General features: G+C 38.2%; 1 protein-coding gene across 8 annotated transcripts in view; it reads left to right on the forward strand.

Moving 5' to 3' along the window:
• Positions 1–27,855, forward strand: part of SPIRE1 (spire type actin nucleation factor 1) — a 225,816-nt gene that overhangs the window by 56,300 nt on the left and 141,661 nt on the right. The window contains exon 1 of one of the 8 annotated variants that reach the window (XM_073888009.1): positions 9,772–9,821. The exons of 5 other annotated variants lie outside the window; for them this stretch is intronic. In XM_073888009.1, coding sequence (XP_073744110.1) covers positions 9,777–9,821 — 45 coding nt within the window. In that variant the 5' untranslated portion in view covers positions 9,772–9,776. Of the gene's footprint in view, positions 1–9,771; positions 9,822–13,385; positions 13,475–19,427; positions 19,543–27,855 lie in introns of those variants that run through there. 2 more of the 8 variants (XM_025865191.2, XM_073888013.1) reach the window with 2 other exon arrangements.

A 27,855-nucleotide genomic window follows, 5' to 3' on the forward strand; every position in this document is an offset into this window, starting at 1 on the left:
TTTTTATGGTTTCATAATATTTTTATTGTATGGGCATACTATAATTTATTTAACTTATCCTTCATTGTTCAATATTTAGGCTATGTATTTATTCACATAATAGACTGAGTTTGATCATACATAATTCTCTGGCTTCATCTCTTTTCTCCTCTTATTCTTTACTTTGGTATTATTGATTCACTTTTAAGGCTTTGAAAACTTCATCTTCTCTTTAAGTTCCAGACATTTGTCATGCCATTCCTTCTGCTTATAACACACTTCCCTCTTTGTCTAGCTAATATACATTTTTCAGACCTAAATTTGTCTATTCCTTCTTCTTGGAAGTTTTCTAAGATTGGATTAGTTGCCCCTCCAGTGTGCTTCATAGGTGGCATTTTGTACTTATTCCTAGGAGCACTCAGTCTGCTGTATTTTAATTGCATGCTTTCTTAAGTGCATCTCCTAGTAGACCATAAACTCCTTCAGGAAAGGAACTATGTCTTATTCTCTGTTGTATTTCACAGCCCTAAGTGCAGTGCTTGGTATATAGCAGGAACTTAGTAAATATTTTTTTGAATGAATGAATGAATGCATGAAACATCCCCCACCTTCCAGTGTGTATCATTAAGTGGTGATCTTTACCAATCTCATATTTTTGATTTTTCAGATTAGCTTAATAAATAATATCTTTTATTTGTAAAGTGCTTATAGTATGCAAAATACTTTCAAAACGATTATTTCGTATTACTGTTGAATCACTATATGGTATATCTGAAACTAATATAACACTGTACATTAACTATACTGGAGTTAAAAAAAAAAGAGAAAAAGAACTATTATCTCATACTGTTAAACTTTGACTAGGGCGCCTGGGTGGCTCAGTCGTTAAGCATCTGCCTTCGGCTCAGGTCATGATCCCAGGGTCCGGGGATCGAGTCCCACATCGAGCTCCCTGCTCAGCGGGAAGCCTGCTTCTCCCTCTCCCACTCCCCCTGCTTGTGTTCCTGCTCTCACTGTCTCTCTCTGTCAAATAAATAAATAAATAAAATCTTTAAAAAAATAAATTTTGACTAATTTTTAGTATTTCAAATTATCAAATGAGTCAGTCTGTTGTTTAAATACTATATTAGTCTTTATTGATGGTTAAGTGATAATTCTCATTGTCTATGTGGTCTTAAATTTTCTAAGTAGATAAAATGCTTTCTAAGCAAATTTCAGTTAGTAGATGATATTTTCTATTTATATTTTAAGCCCATCTTAAGTAATAGTCATTAACTCTTTTTTTTAAAGTCTCCTTCCCAATCCCTAGTCATTAACTCTTATGAGAGTTTTGTAATTATGGTTTAAATGGATTTAAAACTATACATGAAGATAATAATGGCTTGCTTTTTTTTTTTTTTGTAGTTAATAATTGGGCTTTGATCAGGTAACAAGAAGAGTAACCATTCAACAAATCCTTGGACAGGGATCAGAGAACCTAATGGCACAAAGAAAATATAAGATAGTAGAAATGAATTCTCTCTGCAGCTGTCTGTATTGTCATTAAGTGACAATTGTCCTTTCTTTTCCTTCTTTGATGGTATTGATAACTCCTTACAGCAGTGATTCCCTCTGGGACGTTGCACACACTCAGGGGTGAGGGTGGTTGTGGTGGAGTCCCCTAAGGAGCTTTTTCAGCTGCTTTGCCCTCTCTCCCTGCATCAGCAGTCACCTCCACCTGCGGTGAAAGTGGTTGAGGACCAGGTGTGTGAGGTAGACACAGACTGGGACCAGTGCTTTGCAGGAAGACTAACTGGAACTCCTCCATCAGAAAAAGTCATAGTGGAAGGGAGGCTGGGTTTGGAGTCTGCAGATCAGTATCGTGGTCTCCTACTCATGAGTTGTGTGGATTTAGGCAGATAGTTTAACCTCTCTTCATCTTCATCTTCCTTTCTGTAAAACAGTGATTGGATCAGATGATCTTTGAGCTCACATTTAGAAATGATCCTCTGATTTTTCTGATGATCAGACATCAGAAAGAATTTTGTTCTTGAAAGAAAACATATATGAATGAAAAATGGGATTGTCTAAAATGTTATGTGAATTTAATGGATTATTAATATCATGCATTTATAGAGCCCTTCAAATGATTCTTCAGTAAGTAACTTCAGATTGCTGGCAGTTCTTCATTATCTCAGAAAAAGGAAATCCTGGTGAACTCTTTTCTAACTCTTTTCTATACTCAGGCTCTTGAATCTAGGACAGTGATCTCATCTGTCCTCATTGTTTTAAATATCATCTCTCTGCTGACGACTTACAACTTGATTATCTGCAACCTGCCCTGCTCCCCTGAAATTACCTGCCAATTTGCTGGTCCTCTGAGATATCTAATGGGCATCTCAAAGTTAATCTGCCTAAAACTGAATTTCTGATGCACCCTCCCCCCAAACCACTATTCTTAAAGTCTTCCATATCTAATCAAGACAGAAACCTTGGAGTTATCCTTGATTTCTAATACTTAACCATCAGTTTATTAGCAAATGCTTTTGGTTTAGCTTTCAAAATATAATTGGGAACTGCCCACTCCTCACCAGCACTCCTCCTACTGCCCTTACTCCACCAGAATCTATGCTTAGTCAAAAGCTAGAGCATTCGTTTTTAAGTCATGAGTCATGTCATTGTTACTCCTCCACTCACAACCTTCAGTGGCTCCCCATCCCCTTAGAGTGACTTACAACAGTCAACAAAGTCCAATGTGATCTGGTGCTCCAGTACTTCTCATTTCATACTATCTCTCTTACTCACTTTTCTTCAGATGAATTGGTCACCTTACTGTTGACAGAACATTTGAGGCACACACCCTCCTTAGGGCCTTTGCACTGGCTGTCCCCCATGCCTCAAACACTCCCCAGATATTCACACACCTGCCCTCTTAACTTCCAGTTGCTCCTGTGTAACCATCTGATTTAAGGTCCACCTTGACCATCTGATTTAAAATTGCCCACTGCTTTCACTACCGCCCCCACACTTCACACTTAATTTTCCTCCATGGTACATAGCACCTTTTATTTTTATTTTTTTTTTTAATTTTATTTATTTATTTGAGAGAGAGGGAATGAGAGACAGAGAGCATGAGAGGGAAGACGGTCAGAGGGAGAAGCAGACTCCCCGCTGAGCAGGGAGCCCGATGCGGGACTCGATCCCGGGACTCCAGGATCATGACCTGAGCCGAAGGCAGTCGCCCAACCAACTGAGCCACCCAGGCGCCCCATAGCACCTTTTAATATATTATAATTTACTTATTAATCTTGTTCAATTTCTGTCTCCCTTTTCTAGGACAGGGACTTTTGTGGTAGACAGGGACTTCTCTCTGTTTTGTTCACTGCTGTATGTATCACTGGCTTTGTAATATTTGGCAAATAACTTACAGTCTCTTTTCCCATCTCTAAAAATAAAGATGATAATAAATGGTTATATATTTTATAGATTTTATTTTGGCTAGATATTTTCCAGCAAGTTTATATTTAGGCAGATGAGATCACGAGAATTATTCAGCTCATTTCACAAACTACAAGCAGTAACATATGCATGTCAGAGATCCTTGACTCAAGAAAGGGTGCCCCTTTGGCCAAGGAAGCTGAGGCACTCCTGCCTGTCCCTGCCTGCTTGTGTTGAGAATGGCTTCATCGGCAGTCCTCCCATCGTTCTTTTCTCATTGCTGCTTTTCTTTCTTTCTTTCCTTCTTTCTTCTGTCTCTCTTCTTTCTTTCTTTTTAAGATCTTATTTATTTATTTGACAGAGAGAGAGAGCATAAGCAGGGGGAGCGGCAGGCAGAGGGAGAAGCGGGCTCCCTGAAGCGGGACTCGATCCCAGGACCGTGCTGAAGGCAGACACTCAATTGACTGAGCCACCCAGGCACCCCTCATTGCTGCTTTTCATAGCTAGCTTTAGACCTGCACATTGCTGGTGTGTCCTCCCGCTCAGGGCTCAGAGGTTTACAGGGTGGGCATGGGACTCAGACCACTTTTACACTGAATTTTCAATTTAAATAGTCTCTTGTGGCCTGCAATTGGAACCTTTTATAGCTTTTTTATAGAAAAAATTAATTTCCATTTGTCAGACTGCATTGAAAGGGAACTTCAGAATGTAACCCATTCAGAAATTAGGAGATAACTTCTAGAATGGCATTTCAGTTGCTATGTAGGAAAGATGTTACGGAAAGAGGCAAGATTAAAATACCCTCATAGCCCAGCTAGTCCTGAGAGTATATTTATTATGTATTTAAGCCTTTAAAAATTGTAATTCTTTGTTCTTTATCAGCATATATTTGCTTTATGAAGATAAATTATATAGGGACAATGGGAAAGTACTTATTTTGATAACTTAATATTATTGTTGCTCTACACTACTCTGTGTAGCAGAAAGGTAATTTAATCCTTAAAAAATTTGTTCTCTGCTTCCCTGTTTTGACAGAGATAAAAATGAGCATTGAGGTGGTGGCCGTGACTGGATTAGAACCAGAAGGAACCGGCAGTTGCTTATTAGTGGCTGTCCTTGTCCTGAATCTTCTTAGGTTGTGCTTTTCTGTTTGTTTTCAGTTTAGCACAGAAGCTTTTTGCTTCAGAAATAATGAGGTGTGAACTATTCAGAATGAACTAGTTTCACATAAGAGCAACGGGGGCTGAGGGAAACATTTTATGTATCCTGGCAGTTTGGGTGCCTTTTGCGCCATGTCTTTGTGTGTGTTTGAGGGAAGGTTGTAGAAGGAGCATGCCTGCCTTCTCTGCTGGAACCCCCAGAGTTCAGAGCCCAGAAGGCTGCCTTCTGACTTCGTCCCTTGGCCCACTACCCTAGTGGTATGGTCTGTGGTCACGAGTGTTCCTGCTTCTAAACTTCCTGTTCCTGGCTTTCCCTCTTTTGCCTTTGACTCAGTGTGTATAGAGCTGTTCAGTGGTTATGTCCATGGCCTTTGAGGCAGACCATGGCCTTTTAGGCTGTCTCCACTGCTAACTTAATCTCTAATCATTTTCTTTAATTTCAGTTTCTTCTTCTCTAGAATTGAGAGAGGGTAATATACATAATATCTATTTAATACTACTGTGATGAGAATGAAATAGATGATGTATGAAAATGTTTATTAGCACAGGCCCTTGCACACATAAATAAGTTCAACAGATGTTAGGTATTACTATAAAAATTTACTTTAAGCTGTATTTTCTGTTATTCAGTCCTTCAACAAGAATATGAATAGCATATGAATAACTACCCGTGCTGTCTGCTGGGTTTTGAGAATACAACAGTGACCAAAGCAGATGTGGCCCAGACCACACTGAGTCCAGTGGGAAAGATGTTTGTGCCTTGGAATTTGTCAATTGTTAGAAGAAAACTTTGACCCAATCTAAAGTGGGAAAAGAAATTTAAATTGAAACAGGGATTAAGTTTTAAATGGAGAGCTTAATAAAAGAACTCTGAAGTTAAAAAAAAAAAAAGACTCAGGAAAATCAGTGTAGTTTTCCAGAGCTTTAAATACAAGTGCTTCTACAAGCTGACAGATTTGCCTATAAAGACAATTAGTAGGTCAGCACTAGACAAGTAAGAAAGGGAGTAGAAAGAAATAAGGTCTGTGAAGTAGACTGGAGCAAGTCCATGGAGCTTAAAAAAAAAAAAAAAGTGAAACAAGGAGAGCAATTGTGAACTGGAAAGTGATGTCGGTAATTTTCCAGTACAGAAGCCATAACCTCTGGTGGCAGAGTCAGGATTTAACAACTGCTTTTGAAAAAACAGGATTTGGTTTAGAAATAAAAGTCTCTGCTATTAAACATGTGATGATTATACTCATGTTTTGGTAGCCTCTTTGTTTTAATATCAGTAAATAATGTATGAAAGTATGCTATTAACTGTAAGTAGTATATTTTTTAATACTGTAGTAAGATTTACTATATTGAACAGGTTGAGTATGTTGATATATTTACCTGGAAAAGTCTTTTTTTTTTTTAAGTTTGTTTATTTATTTAATCTCTACACCCAACATGGGGCTTGAACTCATGACCACAAGACCAAGAGTCACATTCTCCTCCAACAGAGCCAGCCAGGTGCCCCTACCTGGAAAAATCTTAATGCAAAAATTTTAATCTAATTTCCTATTTTCTCTGTTAAAATTGGGCAATTTTAGAAACAAATATCCATTAACTGATGAATAGATGAATAAAATGTGGTACATTCATACTATGTAACATTATTTGGGATTAAAAAGAAATGAAGTACTGATACATGCTACAACATGGTGCTAAGTGATAGAAACCAATCACAAAAGATCACATCTTGTATGTCCCATTTATTTTAAACATCCAGAATAGGTAAATCTCTAGAGACAGAAAGTAGATTAATGATTGTCTAGAAGACGGAGAGAGGATAGGATTGGGGAAAAATGGAGAGTGACTTCTGATGGATATGGGGTTTCTTTTGGGGTGATGAAAATGTTCAAAAATTGTGGTCATGGCTGCATAACTCTGTGAATATACTAAAACCCACCAAGTTGTGGGCTTTAAATTGGTGAATTGTATGGTATGTGATTATATCTTAAGAAAGCTGTTATTTTTTTAGAATGAAGCAATTTAAGGAATTCCTGACTTCAAAAAGCAGAAGAGATGTTTCTGAACAAGATATTTAAAAATTTCCTTTTGCAACTAAGGATTTATCATTTTCACTTTATCTTAATAACAAAGTGAAAGCAGAAGAGAATAGATCATTTACACTGAGCTGGATTCTCCCTAAGTCAATAGATGCCAATTCCAGTGCACGTTAGAGTGGTACTTCTCAAATGCAGAGTGCACAGGGTCATTTAAGGGTTTGTTACAATGTGGAGTCCCAGATCCTTCCCTATAAATTCTTATTCAGCAGGCCTGGGAAGGCCTTGGGACTCAGGCATCCCAGGGAAAAGATGTTCTTTGGAATCAGAAATTGAGAACTGCTCTGGTACAAGGTTCTATTAGAATACTTTCCTGGGCCTGTCGATCCAGCTTTATTTTTATTCATTTGCCTTGGCTGCCTTATCAGTACTAAGATAAATATTTAGTAATTTATTTAGAGTTTGAAATTATATCGGAACCACTCTAGCTAGCATTGTCTTATTACAGACTGGGAAGCCGAAGCCAGAGAGATTAAGTTTTTTCTTGAGAGTCTCACAGCTATTAAGTGGGAGAATTGGAATCCAGATATAGGTCTGCTTGTGCCCAATCCAGTACTCTTCCCACTTTGTCACATCATCTCTCAGAATCTTATTTTATATGTGATAATCCTTACCACTGCTTGACTGCCACAGGCTTAGGTGCTACCTACTTTTTAGGGGCTCTGCGTATTCATGTGACTTTCAGGTTATGTGACTTGGAGCAAATTACTTAACCTCTCTGTGCTTCAGTTTCTTTATCAGAAGAAAGTATGGTAAGACTAATACCTATGATAGAATTGTGAGAATTTAATGATACCCATGCATTTGAAATACTTGGCACAGTCACTGACACATAGTTCATGTTCAGTAAATGTTAGCTGTTGTTTCTAATAAATTTTAATGAAAAACTGGATGTAATGTCATGTCTGTGCATAAGGGGAAAGGCAATATCATGTTGGGTTAAAGAGGCAGTCTTTGAAGTCAGTTTCCTAGGTTTACATCCTGGCTCCATTACTTATATGTTGCATAATCTTGGGTAGGTTGCCTCACATATATCTGTACCTAGTAGCTCACCTGTAAAATGGGGACAATAATTGTACCTACTTCACAAATTTCTTGTGAACCTTATGGGCAAAGGCGTGAGTGTGGAGATGGGTCAAACCAAATTATTTGTGGGAATAAGTTTACACTATATGGCTTAATGTTTTAGGATTATGGTGGCAAAATAACTGATTTGTGAAGAATGATTATGCTTTTGATGATTTAAGTGTTTTATTTAAATTTCTGGTCTTTTATTTGTATATGTGTGGAAGTGATGAATAGCTTTCAGCAAAGGAAACACTTGTCTGAATATTTCAGATGACAATATGACATCTAAATTGCTGCTATTGTTGAAAGCCATCTGTCTGATGATTCCTCACTGTTCATTTCTCTGCTGTTACTCTCTTGAAGTTTCTTGGTTATTTACTTTTCCTTTTCTAATTAAAAATCATGCGTATGCTTTGAAGGGTGAAATGTTTTATTATTCTCTGTGTCACATGCAAGCATGCGTGTGTATGTGTATATTTTCCATTTGGCTTGTTCATATTTCATTCATCATAATTTTATTTTTTGTCTGTTTAATAAGTTTCTGAACAAGATATTTAAAAATTTCCTTTAGCAACTAAGGATTTCTCATTTTCACTTTATCTTAATAACAAAGTGAAATCTAAATTTAAAATATTTGATGTTAAGTTTTGAGGCTTTATTGTTTGGTGCATGAAAATTCATAATTTTTTTGAAATGTCCCTTTTTACTCTTTTAAATGCTGCTTTCCTTAAATTCTCTTTTCTTTGGACATTAGCATTATTTGCTTTGTTCTGGCTTTCTTCTGACTTGCATTTTCCTGCACGTATGTTTCCATCCTTTTGTTTGAAAGCTTTCTGTGGCATTTTAGGTGTATTTATGGTAAACAATATGTTGCTAGATTATCTTAATCTCATTTGAGAGTCTTTTAATAGGCATTCTTTACCTGTTTATTATAATTTCTGATGTATTTGGACTGATTTCCTCTTATTTTGTGTTATCTATTTGTTATGTTTTGTTTTAGGTCCCTCCTCCCCTTCTTTTGCTTTTTTGAAAAATCACATAGGGCAATACCATCATGCATTTCTACATGGAAGCATTCAACTGAAATAGTAAAGCCACTGCCCCTTTTTTAGGAGCTGCACTCTCCAGTTGCAGTCCTCAACTGGCTACTCATTCTCTCTGATCCTTGTACTAAGCTCCATGAGGGCAGAGTCCAGATCATGCCTGTTCCCCTCACCACTGCACCCCCAGGTGTGGTAACTGGTACATAGGTGCTCAGTGAATATTTATTGAATGAATCAATGAATGAATCAAAGAATGGATAGGTGATCGATCATGAGAATCGTCTACGTAGCCTTCAAATATACTGAAACCTGGCCCCATACTTTGGAGATTTTGATTTAATAGGTCTGATATGGAGCCCAGATACATATATTAAGAAACAAAATATTCCCCCAGATAATGTGATTATCAGCTAGATTTGCAATAATTTGGACTGAGATTTTTCCTCTTTAAGACAGCTTTTCTACTTCGAAACAACTTGTGATTCTCTTGATACTGTTAATGACTATGAAGAGAAACATTGATCATTGGGTAATCTGTTTATCTGCTCAATTGGGGTGGGGCCATAGTTTCCCTAAAACACGGAAACCTATCACAATTTCAGCTCCTCGTTTATCTATCTTATTTTATTTTATTTTTATTTTTGGGGGGAGGGGCAGAGGGAGAGGGAGAATCTTAAGCTGATTCCATGCCCTGTGTGGAACCTGACACAGGGCTTGATCTCACAACCCTGAGATCATGACCTGAGCTGAAATCAAGAGTCAGATGCTTAACTGAGCCACCCAGGCACCCCATCTATTTATTTATTTATTAAGCTAAGCAGGAGGATAGCTGGTTATCACTGTTTGGGTAACACCAAAGGGCAGTGGTAAATTTTTCCTTTTTCTCAAATAATTCTTTAAGCTTTCCTACATCTTTTTCATGTGCTCTACAGAAGATCATTTGACTGAACATGCCTCTGTGCCTTTGCATCAATAAAATCAATCATTGGAAACATATAACCAAAGGAGATTAAAACAGAATGAGTGGTTGGACTGGAGATCTTAACCTTTTTCCTATTTTTAAGGTATTGATTTTCTTAGTCAACATTTATAATGGTTTAAATAATTGACTGGGGCACAAAAGACCCGATTTTGATTTTGGTTTATTGTATTGCACTCGTGATGCTGTTTTATTTGCGTTGATTCATCTGTGGAGTTAGGAAATTAATTTACCTTCAAGGAGCAAACTTTGTGGGTATGTGAACCTTTTAGGGTTGCAGATAACTGTTAATGAAACCTATGATTGAAAACGTAGTTCATCAAGTTCCTTGTCTGTATTTGAAACTAAGCGTTTAGAACATTATTCTCTCATAATGAATTTTTGAGTCAGTAGATAGAGTTAAGGAAAAATATTAGTGGGGATGGTATTTTCAGATTTAATCAGGATAGAATAAAACAACATGGTTTTTTAGTTTTTTATTTTCACCTTTTAATCTTGGTTATTTACCTTCAGTGCTTTGGTTTTCCAGTTTTCAAAATGGAAATTATACTTTGTACAGTATGGAACCTTAATTAATGGTTACTAATCAAGTACGTTAAGCAACTCAGATGAAAGTTACTTTAGTTCAAAGTACTATAGTAATAATATTTTAAATAAGTAGTTTGAGAACTTTCTGTGGAAATGACTAACATAGGATCATTGACTTACATGTCATGATTATTTTGCGTTCTTTTGATGACATGGGACATGTTTCCCATTCTCAGGGATTCCTGATCTCACTTGTGGATTATTCTCAAATCCTTTTCTTTCATTACTTAGCTGGGAAACTCAGGGAAGTATTAGTAATTCAGCAGGCATTTATGGATTACCTGCCATGTGCAAAGCGTCGTGCTAGGCACAAGAGAGAGACCTAATGAAACAATCTTTATCCTTGAGGGTAAATAGAAGAATCATCTGGAAATAAGAAAAGTGAAGCTTTTCCCCTCAGAAAAGTCTCCATTTTCCTTCCTCTATGTCTTTTCCAGATCTATCCTTTTTTAAAGAGATTTATTTATTTGAGAGAGAGAGATGGAGAGAGAGAGAGAGCAGGGGGAGGGGCAGAGGGAAAGGGAGAGAGAGAATCTTAAGCAGATGCCCCATTGAGCAAGGAGCCCATCACAAGGCTCTATCCCACAACCCTGAGATCATGACCTGAGCTGAAATCAGGAGTTGGATACTCAACTGACTGAGCCACTCAGGCTTCCCTGCCCTTTTTTAAAGTTTTTTTTGTTTTGGGCACCTGGGTGGCTCAGTTGGTTAAGCGACTGCCTACGGCTCAGGTCATGATCCTGGAGTCCCTGGATCGAGTCCCACATCGGGCTCCCTGCTCGGCAGGGAGTCTGCTTCTCCCTCTGACCCTCCCCCCATCTCATGTGCTTTCTCTCTCATTCTCTCTCTCTCTCAAATAAATAAATAAAATCTTTAAAAAAAAGGTTTTTTTGTTTTGTTTTGTTTTTGAATTTTTAAGTACTCTCTACACCCACCGTGGTGCTAAAACTTACAACCCCAAATCAAAAGTCACATGCTCCACTGACTTGAGCCAGCCAGGTGCCCCCGGATCTATCCTGATAATAACAATGATAATATCTTACATTTATATAGTACTCTCACATAAACTGTATCAGCTGATGCTTACAATAGGACTTGGTCCCTTTGTTGTGCAGCATATGTGAGACTGTTAAAATTTTAAGTGTTCAACAGTATCTTCTACTCACTCCCAAATACCACGTTTAACTGTAAAGAGAAGGATATATATATTTGTTAGGTTCCAGAGTGGTCTATCTAGAGAACCAACATATGCTACAACCCAGAGGCATGAAACACTGTAAAGTTGTTAGAGCATGTCTGGAACACAGGATTGGGGGGAATGAAGTTAGAGGGGCGCGTGGAGCCTAAGTCATAAGGGGCCTTGTGTGCACAGAGGAGTTTGTAGTTCTTCCTGTGACTCACCATATCTCAAATTTTAGTCTGCCTCAGAGTACATATAAAGTACACTGGCATGTTCCTATCAGTTTATCCAGATTTGACTAAATCCCCCATCATACAATGTGCTGTTTTTGAAGACAAAGATTCATTAATATATTTTTTACAGATTTATTGAGATACAATTCACATAGCATATAATTTGTCCATTTAAAGTGGTTTTTAGTATCTTCACAGAGTTGTACAATCATCATCACAATCAATTTTAGAATATCTTCTTCACTCCAGAATGAATTCCTATACCCATTAGTAGTTGTTTCTCATTTTCCCCAGTGTCCCTGGCAACCAGTAATCTACTTTCTGTCTCTATAGATTTGTCAGTTCTGGACATTTCATATAAATAGAACTATATAGTATATTACCTATTGTGGCTGGCTTCTTTCACTTGGTGTAATGCTTTCAAGGTTCATTCATGTTGTAGCATGTATCAGTGCTTCACTCCTTTTAATGGCTGAATAATAATCTTTTGTATGGCTATATCACGTTTTCTTTTTCTGTTCATCAGTTGATGAACATTTGGGCCATCACTGTATTTTGTAATCTTGTTTTTAATAAAATTAGTTCTGTAAATTGCTCAGGAAATTATGTTATAAGGAAAAATAAATATGTTTATTCTGATTTTTTTATTTTTATTGTTATGTTAATCACCATACATTACATCATTAGTTTTTGATGTAGTGTTCCATGATTCATTGTTTATTCCCTTTTTTAATTGAAGAAATAAAGACTTGATTTGTTTTCTAGACCTTCACTTCCTATTTAATATAAATGAAGCAGTCAAGTATATGCTATTGGAAAATAAGCATAAATAAGCCTTATTCTACTATTAAAATCATGGTGCCTAGATTTTGATTTTATTAATATGAATATCATCATTACAGATTTCACTTGTATCACCTTGTTTTTTATTTTGTAATTGACAAATATTTGTAGCATCTCACATGTGTAGTTGTGGATTTACACTGTCCTCATTGCTTATTGTCCAGTTCTAATTAAAAATGAGTTTGTGCATGAAATGAAATGACAGCTCACAGTCCTTACACTAATTTGTAATAGATAGCTCTGTCCCTTCCGCAGCAGTAACAGTCACTGTGGGCTGCCATTTAGTCCGAGGGGCTCAGCTGAGACCATGTGCACACCCTGTCAGACCAGGTATAACTTTCTGACTGAAGAAAGAATTTCTACATGTGCCCAGGATTTATGGGAAAATTCCTTAATGTAGTGTACTCTGTTTTTGTTTTTGTTTTTAAAGTAGTGAAGGGTTTTAGCAAGAGAGGGACCTAATAAAATTTAGAATTTTAACTAGACCACCTTTCTTGATGGCTGGGAAACTGTTTCAAACCTTTTCTCTTCCTTCATCCCTCCAGCACCCACTCTCCCTCCTCACTCTCAGCTGCAACTGTGCTTTTTCACTTAGGAAAGTAGGAGCAACCTGAAGAGAACTTTCACATTCTCCCACTACACAGTCTACCTCCGTGCGTCTGTACCAAACACCCATTCAAGGGTATTATTTCAGAAATATGCAGAAAGAGCCATTTCTATCCCGTACCACTGCCTCCATGTCCTTTTCTCGTGTTTCCACAGAGACTTACTCCATCAAAGCTTCTCTTGTCAAGGTCATCAATCAAATAGGAAGAAAATTAGAGGAGTGTGGAATCAAGAGAAGACTAAAAAGGAAAAAAGGACATGGTCAGCTCTGTCAAATGCTGGTGACAGGTGGATTCAAAGCCTTGATGATTCCAGCAAACTATACCCTGCACTCAGGGCTCCAGACAGAGTGGTAGTGTGAAGTAGAGCTGTGGTTCCGGTGGAAAAGCAGATAAATTGGTCCCTTTATTTCTTTTTGGAAACCTAGTAACCCCTGCAGATAAGAGAAATCAGGCCTTTCTGAGTGTTGCTGAGTCATAGCACTTCCTAAAACACTGAGCAACCCCAATCAGACTTTTTACTGTGGTGAAATACACATAGTGAAAAATTGTAACCATTTTAAGTGTACAGTTCAGTGGCACTATATTCACAGTGTTATGCAGCCATCACCACTGTTCCCAAAACTTTTTCCTCATCCCATATGAAACTCTGTACTCACTATCTCATGGCTCCCATTCCCCCTTTCCCAGCTCCCTGCTGACCTCTAATCTACTTTCTGTCTCTAGGACTTTACCTTTTGTGGATATTCCATGTAAGTGGAATCACAACGTTTGTGTTTGTGTGTTGGGTTTATTTACATGTTTTTAGGATTTACCCGTGTTGCAGCATATATCAGAATTTCATTCCTTTTAAAGTCTAAACAGTATTTCATTGTATGTATAGCTCCAGTCATTTTAGAATAAGTTTTATCACTATTCTGTGTGTGTGTGTGAATAAAGTTTTCCCCCTCAGTGGTTTAAAATTCCTGTCTTGTCGCTAGCTGTTCAGATTTGATTGTCCTTGTATTTTTGTATGTGTGTATGTGTGGTTTTTTCCGTCTCCTAAAAGCCCTTAGGGCCTGAGATTTTTGTTTTTTAAGTTGGGAACCGGTTTCAAAATTGAATGTCCCAACAAAATAGGACAGTCAAGTTCCCATTATGATGTTTAGGGTTTTCAGAGACAGTTGTTGATATAATTTTTCTTTAATTCTGTTTAAGTGCAGTTTACTCAGAAACGTACTTACAGAAAATAAAGTCCAGTTAACCTCTGTAATTCTTCAACTGTGACATTTCCATAAGCAAAATTTCATATATTTATAGCCTATGTATTTTCTTTTGGTATTCCAATTCTGCAGTTTTCTTATTCTTACAGATGTCAGGATTAGAAAGGACTTTAGTTGGTTTTTCTTTAAGTTTACTCTTGAAGAGGCTTAGATCCGTGGAGATTAAGGCACCAGCTCAGGGTCCCACATCACATAATGAACAGATTCCATCTCATGACTACTGGTCCTATATTCTCTTCACAGTGGAAATACTTTGTTCAGCTCTTTTTAAAAATCTACTTTGTGGTGTAACTTAAGTATAACAAAAGCAGATGTTTTAAATGTCCAGTTTAATGAGTTTTAACAAATGTGTACCCTCATATAACCACCACCCCAACCATTTCATCATCCCAGAAAGTTCCCTCTGTAGTCAATCCCTCCCTCAGCCCCAACTTCATATAAATGTAATCATACAGAACGTACTTCTGTGTTCACTGTTTTGCTCAGCAGAATGTTTTTGAGACTCATTTGTGTTACTGTGAGAAGCAGTGTTCTCCTTTTTATTACTGGCCGGTAGTTCACTGGGTAGGCACACTGCAGTTTGTTCATCCATTCTTCTGTTGATTGATGGGTGGTTTTCAGGTTTTGGCTGTTACCAATAAAGGTACTATGGAGCATTTATGTATGAGGCTTTTTTTTTTTTTTTTAAGATTTTTATTTATTTGAGAGGGAGGGAGAGAGAGAACATGAGCCCAGGGGAGCAGCAGGCCGAGGGAGAAGTAGGCCCCCCGCTGAGCAGGGACACCCCCCCCCCCCCAATGCACAGCTCCATCCCAGGACCCTGGGATCATGACCGGAGCTGAACGGAGACACCCAACTAACTGAGCCACCCAGGCTCCCCGTACAAGGCTTTTTGTGGATGTAGATTTTCATTTCTCTTGGGTAAATAACTGGGAGTAGAATTGGTGGGTCATATTATAAGAGTATATTTAACTTTTATAAGAAACTGCCAAATTTTGTATCATTTCATATTCACGTCAGCAATGTATGAGAGATCTAGTCGTTCTACGTTCTCACCAATAGTTGTTATTGTCCGTCTTTTAAATTTTAGCCATTTTAGAGGATGTAAAATATTACGTGGTCATTTTGATGTGCATTTCCATCATGACTAGTGATATAGAGCATTTATTCACATGCTTATAGGCCTTCTGTGTATCTCCTTTTGTGAAGTCTATGTTCAAATCTTTTGCCTATTTTTTATTGGATTATTTTATTACTGAGTTCTAAAATTTAAAAAGTGTATTCTAAATTGAAGTCTTTTGTCAGAGATATATATACATATATATATTATAGATAATTTTGCCCATTGTGTGACTTATGACTTGGCCTTTCGTTTTGTTATTTTTGTCTTTTGAAGAGCAGAGTTTTTAATTTTGGTGAAATCTAAGTTTTCAGTTTTTTCTCTCATGATTAGTGCTTTTTATGTCTTGTATAACAAATGCTTACCTATTTCAAATTCATAGCTGAATATGTATGTAGAAAATACTTAAGGGGCGCCTGGGTGGCTCAGTTGGTTAAGCGACTGCCTTCGGCTCAGGTCATGATCCCAGGGTCCTGGGATCAAGTCCCACATCAGGCTCCCTGCTCAGCAGGAAGCCTGCTTCTCCCTCTCCCACTCCCCCTGCTTGTGTTCCCTCTCTTGCTGTCTCTCTCTCTCTGTCAAATAAATAAAATCTTTAAAAAAAAAGAAAATACTTAAAATCTATGAAAAGCTACTAGTGTTATATAGATTTTTCCTGTGTTTTTTGCTAGAAGTGTAATAGATTTAGCTTTTACATTTTGATATATGATGCATTTAAAAATAATTTTTTGTATGTTGCAGAGGTCTGGGTTTATTATTTTCCATGTAGACATCTAGTTGTTACAGCACCATTTGTTGAAATGATATCTTTCCTCCGTTGAACTACTTTGGCACTTTTGTTTAAAATCAATTGATTATATAGTGTAGGATTAATTATGGATTCTCTGTTCCATATGTCCACCTTTATGCCACTAACACTTGTGATTCCTGCGGCTTTATTTTAAGTCTCGAAATCAGGTAGTCTCAGTCATCCAACTTCGTTATTCTTTTCCAAAATTTGTGTTGGCTATCCCATACACATTTTTAAATCAGGTTTTTAGTTTTTCTAACAGTCCTATGAGAGTTCTGATTGGGATTGCGTTGACTTTTAGGTCAATTTGGAGAGAACTGACATTCTAACAACATTTAGTCCTTCAATCCATGAACTTGGTGTATTTCTCCACTTACCCAGATCTTTAATTTCTTTCAGCAGTGTTTTGTAGTTTTCACTGTTGAGTTTTTCCGACTTTTGGTCAGTCAGGTCTTTCAGGGAGTTTGTCTGTCATCTGAAGCTATAAATTTCTTTCTAAGTGCTGTTTTAGTTGCATCCCAAGGATTTGGATATGTATTTTCATTATCATGAAATATTTTTGAATTGAGCTTTCTTCTTTGACCTAAAGTTTATTTAGGTGTGCTATTTAATTTTTCATCTGCATTTGAAAAGAATGATTATTCTGCCATTTTTGGTGCAGTTGATAGTCATCTGTACTACCGTAAAAGTCAGGTAAACAGCAGGAAAAGGTGACAAGGGTAGAAAGGATCAATTCTGGAGTGAATAGGAGTACTTCATAGAGGAGGTAACACTGAGCTGGGATTTCAGGGATAGGTAGGATTTGTCAGAGAGAAATGCCATGGGCAGAGAGGGCATGGATAAAGAAAGGTATGGTAATATGAGAACAGTGGCAGTGATAGGCAGAGTGTGGAGCTGTGAATGGAAAAGTTCACCGGGGTCAGAGGGTAAAAGACTTAGAATGGCATGTTAATGAATTTATGACATATCCACATGAAAGTGCTCAGGAAATAATAGTGAATAAAGGAGTAACTCTCATACATGTTCAGATGGACCTTTCTGCCACTTAAAGGCAAAAAAAAAAAAAACATGTCTAAACTTTAGGGAAAGAGTGTTGTGTTTTGTTTGTTGTTTTGTTTTGTTTTTGTTTTCTTGAGAAGTGACTAACCTCTGCTGGAGGTCTGATTTGCTGAACAAAGGTCATGGAATAATTATTCTGTCCCTGTCAGTAACTCTGGCCTCCTTTCATTATCTTCAACTTTACCCCCTCTACTTTCTTTTCATCACTATTTAAACATGCTTAAGGCTCTGTAGTCTTGAAAAGTAATTTTAAAAATCCTACCTCTGCCCCCTTTCATCTCTAGCTGCTGTCACATATTTCCCTTTGTCTTCATAAAAATTACACTTTTTTTAAAGTTTATTTATTTAAGTAATCTCTACACCCAATGTGGGGCTCGAACTCATGACCCTGAAAATAAGAGTCGCATGCCTCTCCAACTGAGCCAGTCAGGCGCCCCTGTCTTCATAAAAATTTCTGATCATGCTGTGTACACACATCATTGTTTACTTACCCAGACTGCCCATGCTAAATTCACCAGTAACTTCTGCTTCACTAAATCCAGGGGATGTGTCCTAGACCTTCCCTTACCTCATCCATATTCAATACATATGACCATGTCTTCCTTCTTGAAATATTTTCTCTCTTTGACTTTTGTGATATCATAATCTTTTGATTCATCCTTCTGTCCCTTACCTAATACTAGTGCTCCTTTACAGTCTAGTTTCTTGATTTATTATCCCCTGGCCAATCATTAAGTGTTTGATTCTTCTTCTCTTGTGTATTTTTCTCTCCTTCAGCTGTCTCATACACTCCTGACTTGGTGATCAATTATTTGCCAAGGAATCCCATTTTGTGACCTCAGCTCATGGCTGTCTTCTGCAGTCCATATAGCAGTGGACTATCTGCTGCTTATCTAACAACTGTGATGGTGTTTCTCACAGGTATCTGAACTTACCATTTCTCTCTGAATCTCTTTTTCCTCCAGTTTTCCATATCAATAAATAGTACCACTCTCTCTACTAGCCCCAGCTAGAAACTCAAGAATCTCTTTGATTCCTTTCCCCTACATTTAATGCATTGCCAAGTCCTCTTTCCTATCCATTCTACCTGTGAAAAGGCTTTTCAGATCCTCACCGTTTTCTGTCTGCACACTGTTATCACTCCAGCGCAAGAAACCATCATCCCTGAGTTGGACTCTACTATAGTAGCCTCCTAACTAATCTTCCCACATCTGCTCTGGCCCATTTCTCATCCATTCTCCAACACTGTACTTTAAAGCTATGCCATCTTTCTCTTTTTAAATTAATAGAATATTTCTTTTAGAGCAGTTTCACATTTACAGAAAAATTGGTTGAAAAGTAGAGTTCCTACATCCCCCTCTCCTCCTCCAGTTTCTCCAGTTATTTACATTTCACATTAGTGTGGTACATTGTTATAATTGATGAACCAATACTGATACGTCTTTATTATTATTATTAACTAAATTCCATAGTTTACATTAGGGTTCACTCTTTGTGTTACACATTCTGTGGGTTTTGACAAATTATATGACATGTGCTCACATTACTGTATCGTAGTTTCGCTGCTTTAAAAATCCTCTGTGCTTCACCTTTTCATCTCCTCCCTGGCTCCCCAAATCTCTTGCAACATTTTTACTTTCTCCATAGTTTTGCCTTTCCCAGAAAATCATAGAGTTATATAGTCCTTAGCTTTTTCAGGTTGGCTTCTTTTACTTAGCAATACTTTTAAGGTTCCTCCATGTCTTTTCGTAATTTGATAGCTCATTTCTTTTTATTTCTGAATAATATCCCATTGTATGGATGTACCACCGTTTGTTTACCCATTCATCTCTTAAAAGAACATCTTGGTTGTTTCCAAATTTTGGCAATTATGGTTAAGTCACTGTAAACATTTGTGTGCAGGTTTTGTGTAGACATAAGTTTTCAACTTATTGGATAAATACCAAGGAGCACAATTGCTTGATTTTATGGTGACAATATACTCAGTTGTGTGAGAAACTGCCAAAATGTCTTCCACAGTGGCTGAATCATTTTGCAGTCTCACCAAACACTAAAAGTTCCTGTTGCTCCACATCCTCACCAGCATTTGATGATGTCAGTGTTTTGGATTTTAATGATTCTAATAGGTGAGTAGTGGGATCGTTTTAACTTGCAATTCCCTAATGACTTACAGTGTTGAACATCTTTTCATGTTATTTGCTATCCATATATCTTCTTCAATTAGGTGTCTGTTCCAGTCATTTGCTTCTTGTATAATTTTTGTATTGAATTTTAAGAGCTCTGTATATTTTGGATACCAGTCCTTTATCAGAAATGTGTTTAGCAAACATTTTCTCCCAGCTTGGGGCTTGTGTCATTCTCTGGACAATGCCTTTCATGGAGCAGAACTTTTTAATTATAATGAAGTTAATTTTATCAATTTTTTTCTTTCATGGATTGTGCTTTTGGCGTTGTATCTAGAAAATTGCCAAGCCCAAGATCACCTAGTTTTTCTCCTGTTATCTTTTAGTTTTATAATTTTGCATTTAACTTTCAGGTTTATGATCCCTTTTGAGTTAATTTTTGGGAAAGTTGTAAGGTCTGTGTCTAGATTTATATTTTTGCATGTGGATGTCCTGCAGTTCCAGCACCATTTGAAGAAAAGACAGTCCTTTCTCCATTGAATTGCCTTTGCTCCTTTGTCAAAGTTCAGTTGACTATATTTTTGTGAGTCTATTTCTAGGCTTTATTCTGTTTCATTGATCTGTTTGTATTCTTTTGCCAGTACCACATTGTCTTGATTACTGTGGCATGATATCTTTTAAAAATAAAATATGATCAGATCATCCCACCCTCCAAGATCACTTCAGTGGCCTGCCTTTGCTTTTATGTGATGAAGATTCAGGTCCTTCAGATAGCTCATAGTAGGCCCTGTGTTCTCTGTGAAGCCTCCCTCCTCACCTCTTAGGCTGTACCTAGCTCTTCCTTTGTCATTAGGATTTTCTTCCCCAGTCATTCCTTGTTATTCTTGACCTGCAGGCCTTTATACTCACTGTTTCCTCTCTAGAATTCTACTCTAACTCCCTCTTCTGGTTAGCTATACTTGCCTTTCACATCTCCATTTAAAACTTACTGCTTTAACAAGGGCTTCCCGAATCTTCAGGCTAGCTTAGGGCTCTCTATTATACATTCTCATAACACCCTCTCTTCTTTATTATAATGTTAAGCACAATTGTATGGCTTATTTATAATGTTTTGTCTAAAACAGAATCTCTGTGAAGGCCAGAGACCTCACAGAGGTGTTTTTTCATTATTCCTTTTCTACTGCTATATACACTGCTCTTGGTAAATACCTGTCAACTGAATTAATGAGTGAAGGGAAGGGAACTGTGTACACTGGACATTAGTTAGATTCACTAATGGAAAAATGTGCTTTCTTTGGATAGCTTTTACTAGATGTGAGGCTGCCATAGTTAGTATTTAGGGATTGCAGCAGGAAATTTTATTAAATCTTTTATATTTTTGTGAGAAAGGTAGAGAAGTGTCAGATCAGTAAAGGTTGCATTGTAATCAATGTCAGCCTGAGAAAACTGTCTCTGGTGTTCTGAGGGCTTCTTACTTGCAACTACCCTATTTAACATTTAAATCAATTTTATGAAGACTCAGAAGGCATACCCACATTGGCAGATTTTATAAGTTTAGAAATGATAGTAAATGAATTAGCTGGTAGACTCTAGATTTTAAATGATGTTCCTAAGCTAAAAAGATTGATCAAAATACAAAGATAAAATAGATTTGAGATAAATGTAAAACTCTTTTACCAGGATTACATAACCTCTTTAAAAACACTAGCTACAATTATGTTTCACTTATTTTATTAAGATAGAAAGATAGCTATTATGTGATGTGTATTACTTGTCACTATGGTTGAATGTAAACCTAAAATGTCAGCAATTTAATGGTTTAACAGAAATCTGAATATAAAACTGGGTGTATTTATAGAAGTATGTGATGTAGAACAAAGAAGATGCCCATCTTTTGTGTTCTTTGATGATTGTACTACATGTGGAATAGGATTTAATACTGTATGCCACATTTTGGACAAATGTTGGCAGACTAGGAGATGCTTGGATGTGCAGCTTGGTTACAGTAGAATTCTGGATGTGGAAGCTCCTAAGTAGCAAAGCCCGGTTGGAGTCCTGGCTTTGTTACTTGTTAACTGATACTAAACAGTTTATTGACCCTGTTTTAAATTTTCTCATCTTTAAGGTGGAGAAAATGTCTACCTCACAGGATTGTGATAAATAAAGGAAAACATGTTCCTAATAAAATGTTATACAAATATAAGGAAATCTCATTCATCTGATTGGCAAAGGGACCTGAAGACTTGAAGCAACTGTTTTCAATGTTTAGGCTGGAGAAGAGGGGCTGTCGGCAATGAGGCATGATAGTGAAGGCAGTAGCAGCTGCTGTTTGAGGTACTTGCTTGACAACCTTGTATAGATTGTATCCATTTAATCAGACTTGGCATTAAAGACTTTAGTGCTATTATATAACTTACATGTGTTTAGCAAAGATTTTAAATATTCTCTAAAGCAAAGTGCTAGGCACCGCGGCAGATACCAGGAAGAATCATACTTGATCCCTGTCCTAAAGAAGTTTTCATTCTAGTAAAGGAGACAAATATGGACTCAAATATTTTTAGGAAATACAAATCAATGTGGAGAAGGGCCAGATGAAGTGGGTTAGCATAAGAGGAAGACTGCATGTGGGCTCGGTGGGCTTACATCAACCCTGAGTGCTTTACATGAAACCCTGGTGGTGGTCGGTATGCTCTTGTTCTCTAGTGAGGCTGCCCTCAGTGATGGCACGGCTGTCTAGAGGCCAGAGAACACTCAGTTCCATTCATGTGTCTCTTTACCCCAGAGCTGTAGGGCTTTATGGCCAGCTATCACCACTGAGAGGTAATTAGTCATGATGATGTGGCAGCCTCAGATTTTGGAATGCGTGGTTTTATTCAATGCCTTCTTTTCTCCACCCTTTATCAGTTGGTTAGGCTTAAAAACCACAACTTTCTAGTGTGCTTCACTTGTTCCATTTAACTTTAAGGTTTTATACTGTAATTCCTGTAAGCTTTATTGAATGTTAGAGTCTCTGGAAGTGTCTGGGGCAGGGGTGGAGGGGGAGTGGTGCCAATGTGACAGGACATGAACGATTATTTTCCAGCTGCCTGGAGACTGGTAATTCAGATGAATATTTTAGATCTGACACTGCTGTTTCCCATGGGTTTTCTTAACATTTCCAGAGGTTTTAGCAAGTGAGTTCCTAAAATGAGAATAAGTAAGTATATATCTAGGCAAGCTGGTATGTCTAGGTACAGTTATACTTTGATTATTGCTCTGTGGTCACCCCTATTCCATAGCTCAAGACTATCTGAAAAACCGGGTATATGTTTTCGCAAAAGATTAGAAGTTCCCTCAGTCCATGGAGGTAGTGAGTCACCTGGTGTACATGTGAGTCTAATAATGCCCAGCCTTATTATGCTGTATTCCCAAGAGGTTTGGTTAAATATGGAACTACTTTATGGTTCAGATTTAAATCAGGAAAGGTGACTAGATTTAGGATGTTTAAACCAAGTTAGACTTAGTTTATCCTTGAGCTAAGAGAAGACCCTCTAGAAAGTTTCAGAGGCTATACAGGGCTGGATCACCACTATAGTGGTCTGTTGGAATGAGAAAGATTGAAGTGACAGATATATTTGCCTATGTCCATCAATTCCATATCCAACTTTAAACCATACAAGTCTGAGTGGAAAGAATTTATATTTTGGTTCATTCATTCATTAACTGTTAAGTCTTTGCTATTTATAAAATAATGTAAAGACAGAGATGAATTATAGAGGATTTTGCCTTCAAGGAGCTTAATCTTTTTGTGGAATTAAGATATGTACATAATTAACTATAATCCAAGTTAAAAAGTGAAGTGACCAGATATAAAGGTACAAGATAATGTCATGGTGATTTTGAAGGAAAAAAATGATTGTTTTCCTCAAGGAAGAACAGTGGGTAGAGACTGTAATGTGATGTAACAGCTGACAGCTGTTAATCAGGGTCAGCAAGTCATTATTGAAGAGATTCCTTTGAGCAGAGAGATGGAAAAATGAATAGGATTTGGACATACAAAAGTAGAGGAGAAAGTTCATGTAGAAAGTAGGAACAATACTGAATAATGTCAGAGAGACAAAGTAAAGAGCAAATAAAGGAAAGAGTAAGGAATCAGTACATTTGGACAACAGTGTGCATGAGTAATAATAAAAGAAAACTAGGTTGAAAAGGTAAATTATAGTAAGATGATGAAAAAGATCAGAATGTTAGAGTGTATTTGTCATTTAAGATCTACTCTCCCACTCTGGGAATGTCTGCCTAGACACACCTTTTACCATGACGGTGAGAAACAAATTTATAAGGGGCCCTGGCATCCTTGGAGAGCTCTGTGATCATTTTTCTTGGGTTAGACTTTACAGAAGGGGCACTGCAGTCACTGAGTTGAGGAACCTAAATACTGATCCTGGAGTGCAGAGGCCAAGTGGCGGTACTCAGTGACCACAGGCAGGGTTGATCTGGTTATCATAATGAATTATAGAGTCAAAGCAGCAGTCAGAATAGTCTGATGCCCAGAGACCTATGGCATTGGCTACTTGATCATGGTGTTCCTAGAAGTAAAATAGATAGGAAGTCCACTGAATTCTTACTTGACCTGTATAAGCAGAAAAAGTTCTAGGTTAAGTGAACAAGAGTCTAACTTGAATCATAAAAACACAGTCATGACACTGCTCAGTCAATTCCCAGACTTGAGTCATTTACAGACCCAGAACCTGTTGTATGAAGGAGAGGCCATGTGTCCTGCTGAGGAAGGACCCCTCTACACTGCCAAAAATTTGCATTGTTAATTTTTCTTCCAGCCGTCCCCAGAGGGGATGCACTGCCCTGGGGAAAGGAATTAGTCAGATTATTTGGGAACTACTGGATATTGGCTCTGAACTGATACTGATTCTAATAGACCCAAAATGTCACTGTGGTCTACCAGCTTATGGAGGTCAGATGATCTATGGGGTTGTAGGTCAGGTCCATTTCACAGAGAGGCCAGTGCATTTGTGAACCCATCCTGAATCTAGTTATTCTCCAATTCTGGAATGCATAATTGGAACAGACATACTCAGCAGTTGGCAGAATCCCCAAATTCATTCCCTGACCAATGAAGTAAAGCTGTTTTGGTGGGGAACACCAAGTAGAAGCTACTAGAACTGCCTCTACCTAGAACAATAGTACACGAAAATCAATAGCACATTTTGGGGGGGTGGGTGTTCCAGAGACTAGTGCCATCATCAAGGACTTGAAAGATGTAGGAGTGGTGATTCCCACATTTGTAATCAGCCTGCCTATTTGGCCTGTGCAGAAGACAAACGGATCATGGAGAATGACACTGTATTATTGTAAGCTTAACCAGATGGTGGCTTCGGTTGCAGCTGCTATACCAGATGTGGCTTCATTGCTTGAGTAAATTAACACATCCCCTGGTACCTAGTATGCAGCTGTTATCTGACAAATGCTTTTTCTCTGTACCTGTCAATAAGACCACCAGAAGCTGTTTGCTTTCATCTGGCTAGGCCAGCAGTACACCTTCACTGTCCTACCTCAGGGGAGTATCAACTTTCCGGACCTCTGTCATAATTTAGTTCACAGGGATCTTGATTGCCTTTCTCTTCTCTAAGATATCATACTTGTCCATTACATTGATGACATTATGCTGGTTGGACCTAGTGAGTGAGAAGTAGCAACTACTCTAAATTTATTGGTAAGACATTTGTGTTTTAGAAGGTAGGAAATAAATCTGATAAAAATTCAGGGGACTTTCACCTCAGTGAAATTTCTAGGGGTCCAGTGATGTGGTTCATATGGAGATATCCTTTCTAAGGTGAAGGATAAGTTGTTGCAACAGTCCCCACCCCCACCCCACAACCAAAAAAGAGGCACAATGACTAGTAGCTTCTTTATATTTTGGAGGCAACATATTCCTGCAAATATATTGTATTACTCTGGCCCATACCAAATGACCCAGAAATTTGCTAGTTTTGAGGAAGACCCAGAACAAGAGAAGGCTCTGCAACAAGTCCAAGTTGCTGTGCAAGCTGCTCTGTCTCGTGGGCCATGTGATCCAGCAAATCCAATGGTGCTTAAATTGGCAGTGGATAGAGATACTGTTTGGAGCTTTTGGCAGGCGCCAGTAGGCAAATCACAGTGCAGGCCCTTAGGATTTTGGAGCAAAGCCCTGCCATCCTTTGTGGATAATTATCCTCCTTTTGAGAAGTAGCTCCTGGCCTGCTACTGGGCCATAGTACAGACTGAACACTTAACCATGGGCCACCAAGTTACCGTGTGACTTGAGTTGCCCTTCATGAACTGGGTATCATCTGACCCTTCAAGCCATGAAGTTGGGTGAGTATAGCAGCACTGCATCATCCTTTGGAGTGGTATGTATGTGATTGGGTGCAAGTAGGCCCTGAAAGCACTGCCCAAATGCACTTCTGCTATCCTCCCTTTTCTTTCCTAGTCTATACCTATTTTCCTTATGGGGAGTTCTACAGTCAGTTGACAGAAGAATAGAAGACTTGGGCCTGGTTTACAGATGGTTCTGCATAATATGCAGGTGCCACCTGAAAGTGGACAGCTGCAACATGTAGCCCCTTTCAGGGATGTCCCTGAAGGAGAGTGCTGAAGGGAAATCCTCCCAGTGGGCAAAACTTTGAAAAGTACACCTGGTTGTGCACTTTGCTTAGAGGGAATATGATTGGCATATTGGTGACAAGGAAATCTGGGGAAGAGATATGTGGATAGACTTCTCTGGGGGAAAAAAAAAGATATTTGTGTCTCATGTGAATACTCACCAAAGAGTAACCTCAGTAGAGAAGTATTTTAATATTCAAGTGGATGAAATGACAGGTTCTGTGGACACCAGTCAGCCTCCTTTCCCAGCTACCCTGTCATCACACAATGGGCTTGTGAACATGGCTACAATGGCAGGGATGGCGATTTTGCAGGGGCTTATCAACATAGATTTCCATTCACCAAGGTTGACCTAGCTTTAGCCACTGCTGAGGGCCTAATCTGCCATCAAGCCAGAGACTAACACTAAATCCTTAATATGGCACTGTTTCCCTGGGTGATCAGCCAGTTACCTGGTGGCAGGTTGATTACATTACACTGCTTCCATCATGGAAGGGGCAACATTTTGTTCTTACTGGAAGAGTTACTTTTGATATGGATTTGCCTTCCCCTCATGTAGTGCTTCTGCCAAAACTACCATCCATGGATTTACAGAATGACTTATTCACCATCATGGTATTCCACACAGCATTACTTCTGATCAAGGAACTCGATAGGAAATAAAGTGTAGCATTGGGCCAGTGCCCATGGAATTCACTAGTCTTACTATGTTTCCCACTATCCCGAAGCAGCAGACCTGATAGGATATTAGAATGGACTTTTAAGGAGGCTAAGGAGATGTGTATGAGTGCCAAATTCACAAGGGGTAAACTTGTGATGGTTAATTTTATGTGTTATCTTTTGTTATTTCTTTATTTTTTATTTATTTTTATTTTTTTATTTTATTTTTTTTAAAGATTTTATTTATTTGAGAGAGAGAGAGAAACAGCATGAGAGGGGAGAAGGTCAGAGGGAGAAGCAGGCTCCCTGCCGAGCCGGGAGTCCGATGCGGGACTCAATCCCAGGACTCCGGGACTATGACCCGAGCCGAAGGCAGTCGCCCAACCAACTGAGCCACCCAGGCACCTGTCTTTTGTTATTCTTTGAGTGTAGTTGACACACAATGTTACATTAGTTTCAGGTGTACAGCATAGTGATTCCACAAGTATATACATTATTCTGTGCTCACCACAACACTATTATATCATTGACTATATTCCTTATACTGTGCCTTTTTAAAAAACGATGTTATTTATTTCAGAGAGAGCATGAGTTGGGGGGGCAGAGGGAGAGGGAGAAACAGACTCCCCACTGAGCAGGGAGCCTGACACAGGGCTCGATCCCAGGACCCTGGGATCGTGACCTGAATGGAAGGCAAACGCTTCACCTACTGAGCCACCCAGGTGCCCCTGTGGTGTGCCTTTTATGTGACTTATTCATTCTATAACTGGAAGCCTTTATCTCCCATTCACCTTCACCCATTGTACCCATCCCCCAATTCCCCTCTCCTCTGGCAACCACCAATTTGTTCTCTGTATTTATTTATTTGTTTTGTTTTTTAGATTGCACATATATGTGCACTCATACGGTATTTGTCTTTCCCAGTCTGATTTATTTCACTTAGCTTAATACCCTCTAGGTCCATTCATGTTGTTGGAATGGCAAGATCTCATCCTTTTTTATGACTGCGTAATATTC

Source organism: Callorhinus ursinus, unplaced genomic scaffold, assembly GCF_003265705.2.
Source record: "Callorhinus ursinus isolate GAN/ISIS: 27379988/994484 unplaced genomic scaffold, GSC_fseal_2.0 scaffold86, whole genome shotgun sequence".
Lineage (NCBI taxonomy): Eukaryota > Metazoa > Chordata > Mammalia > Carnivora > Otariidae > Callorhinus > Callorhinus ursinus.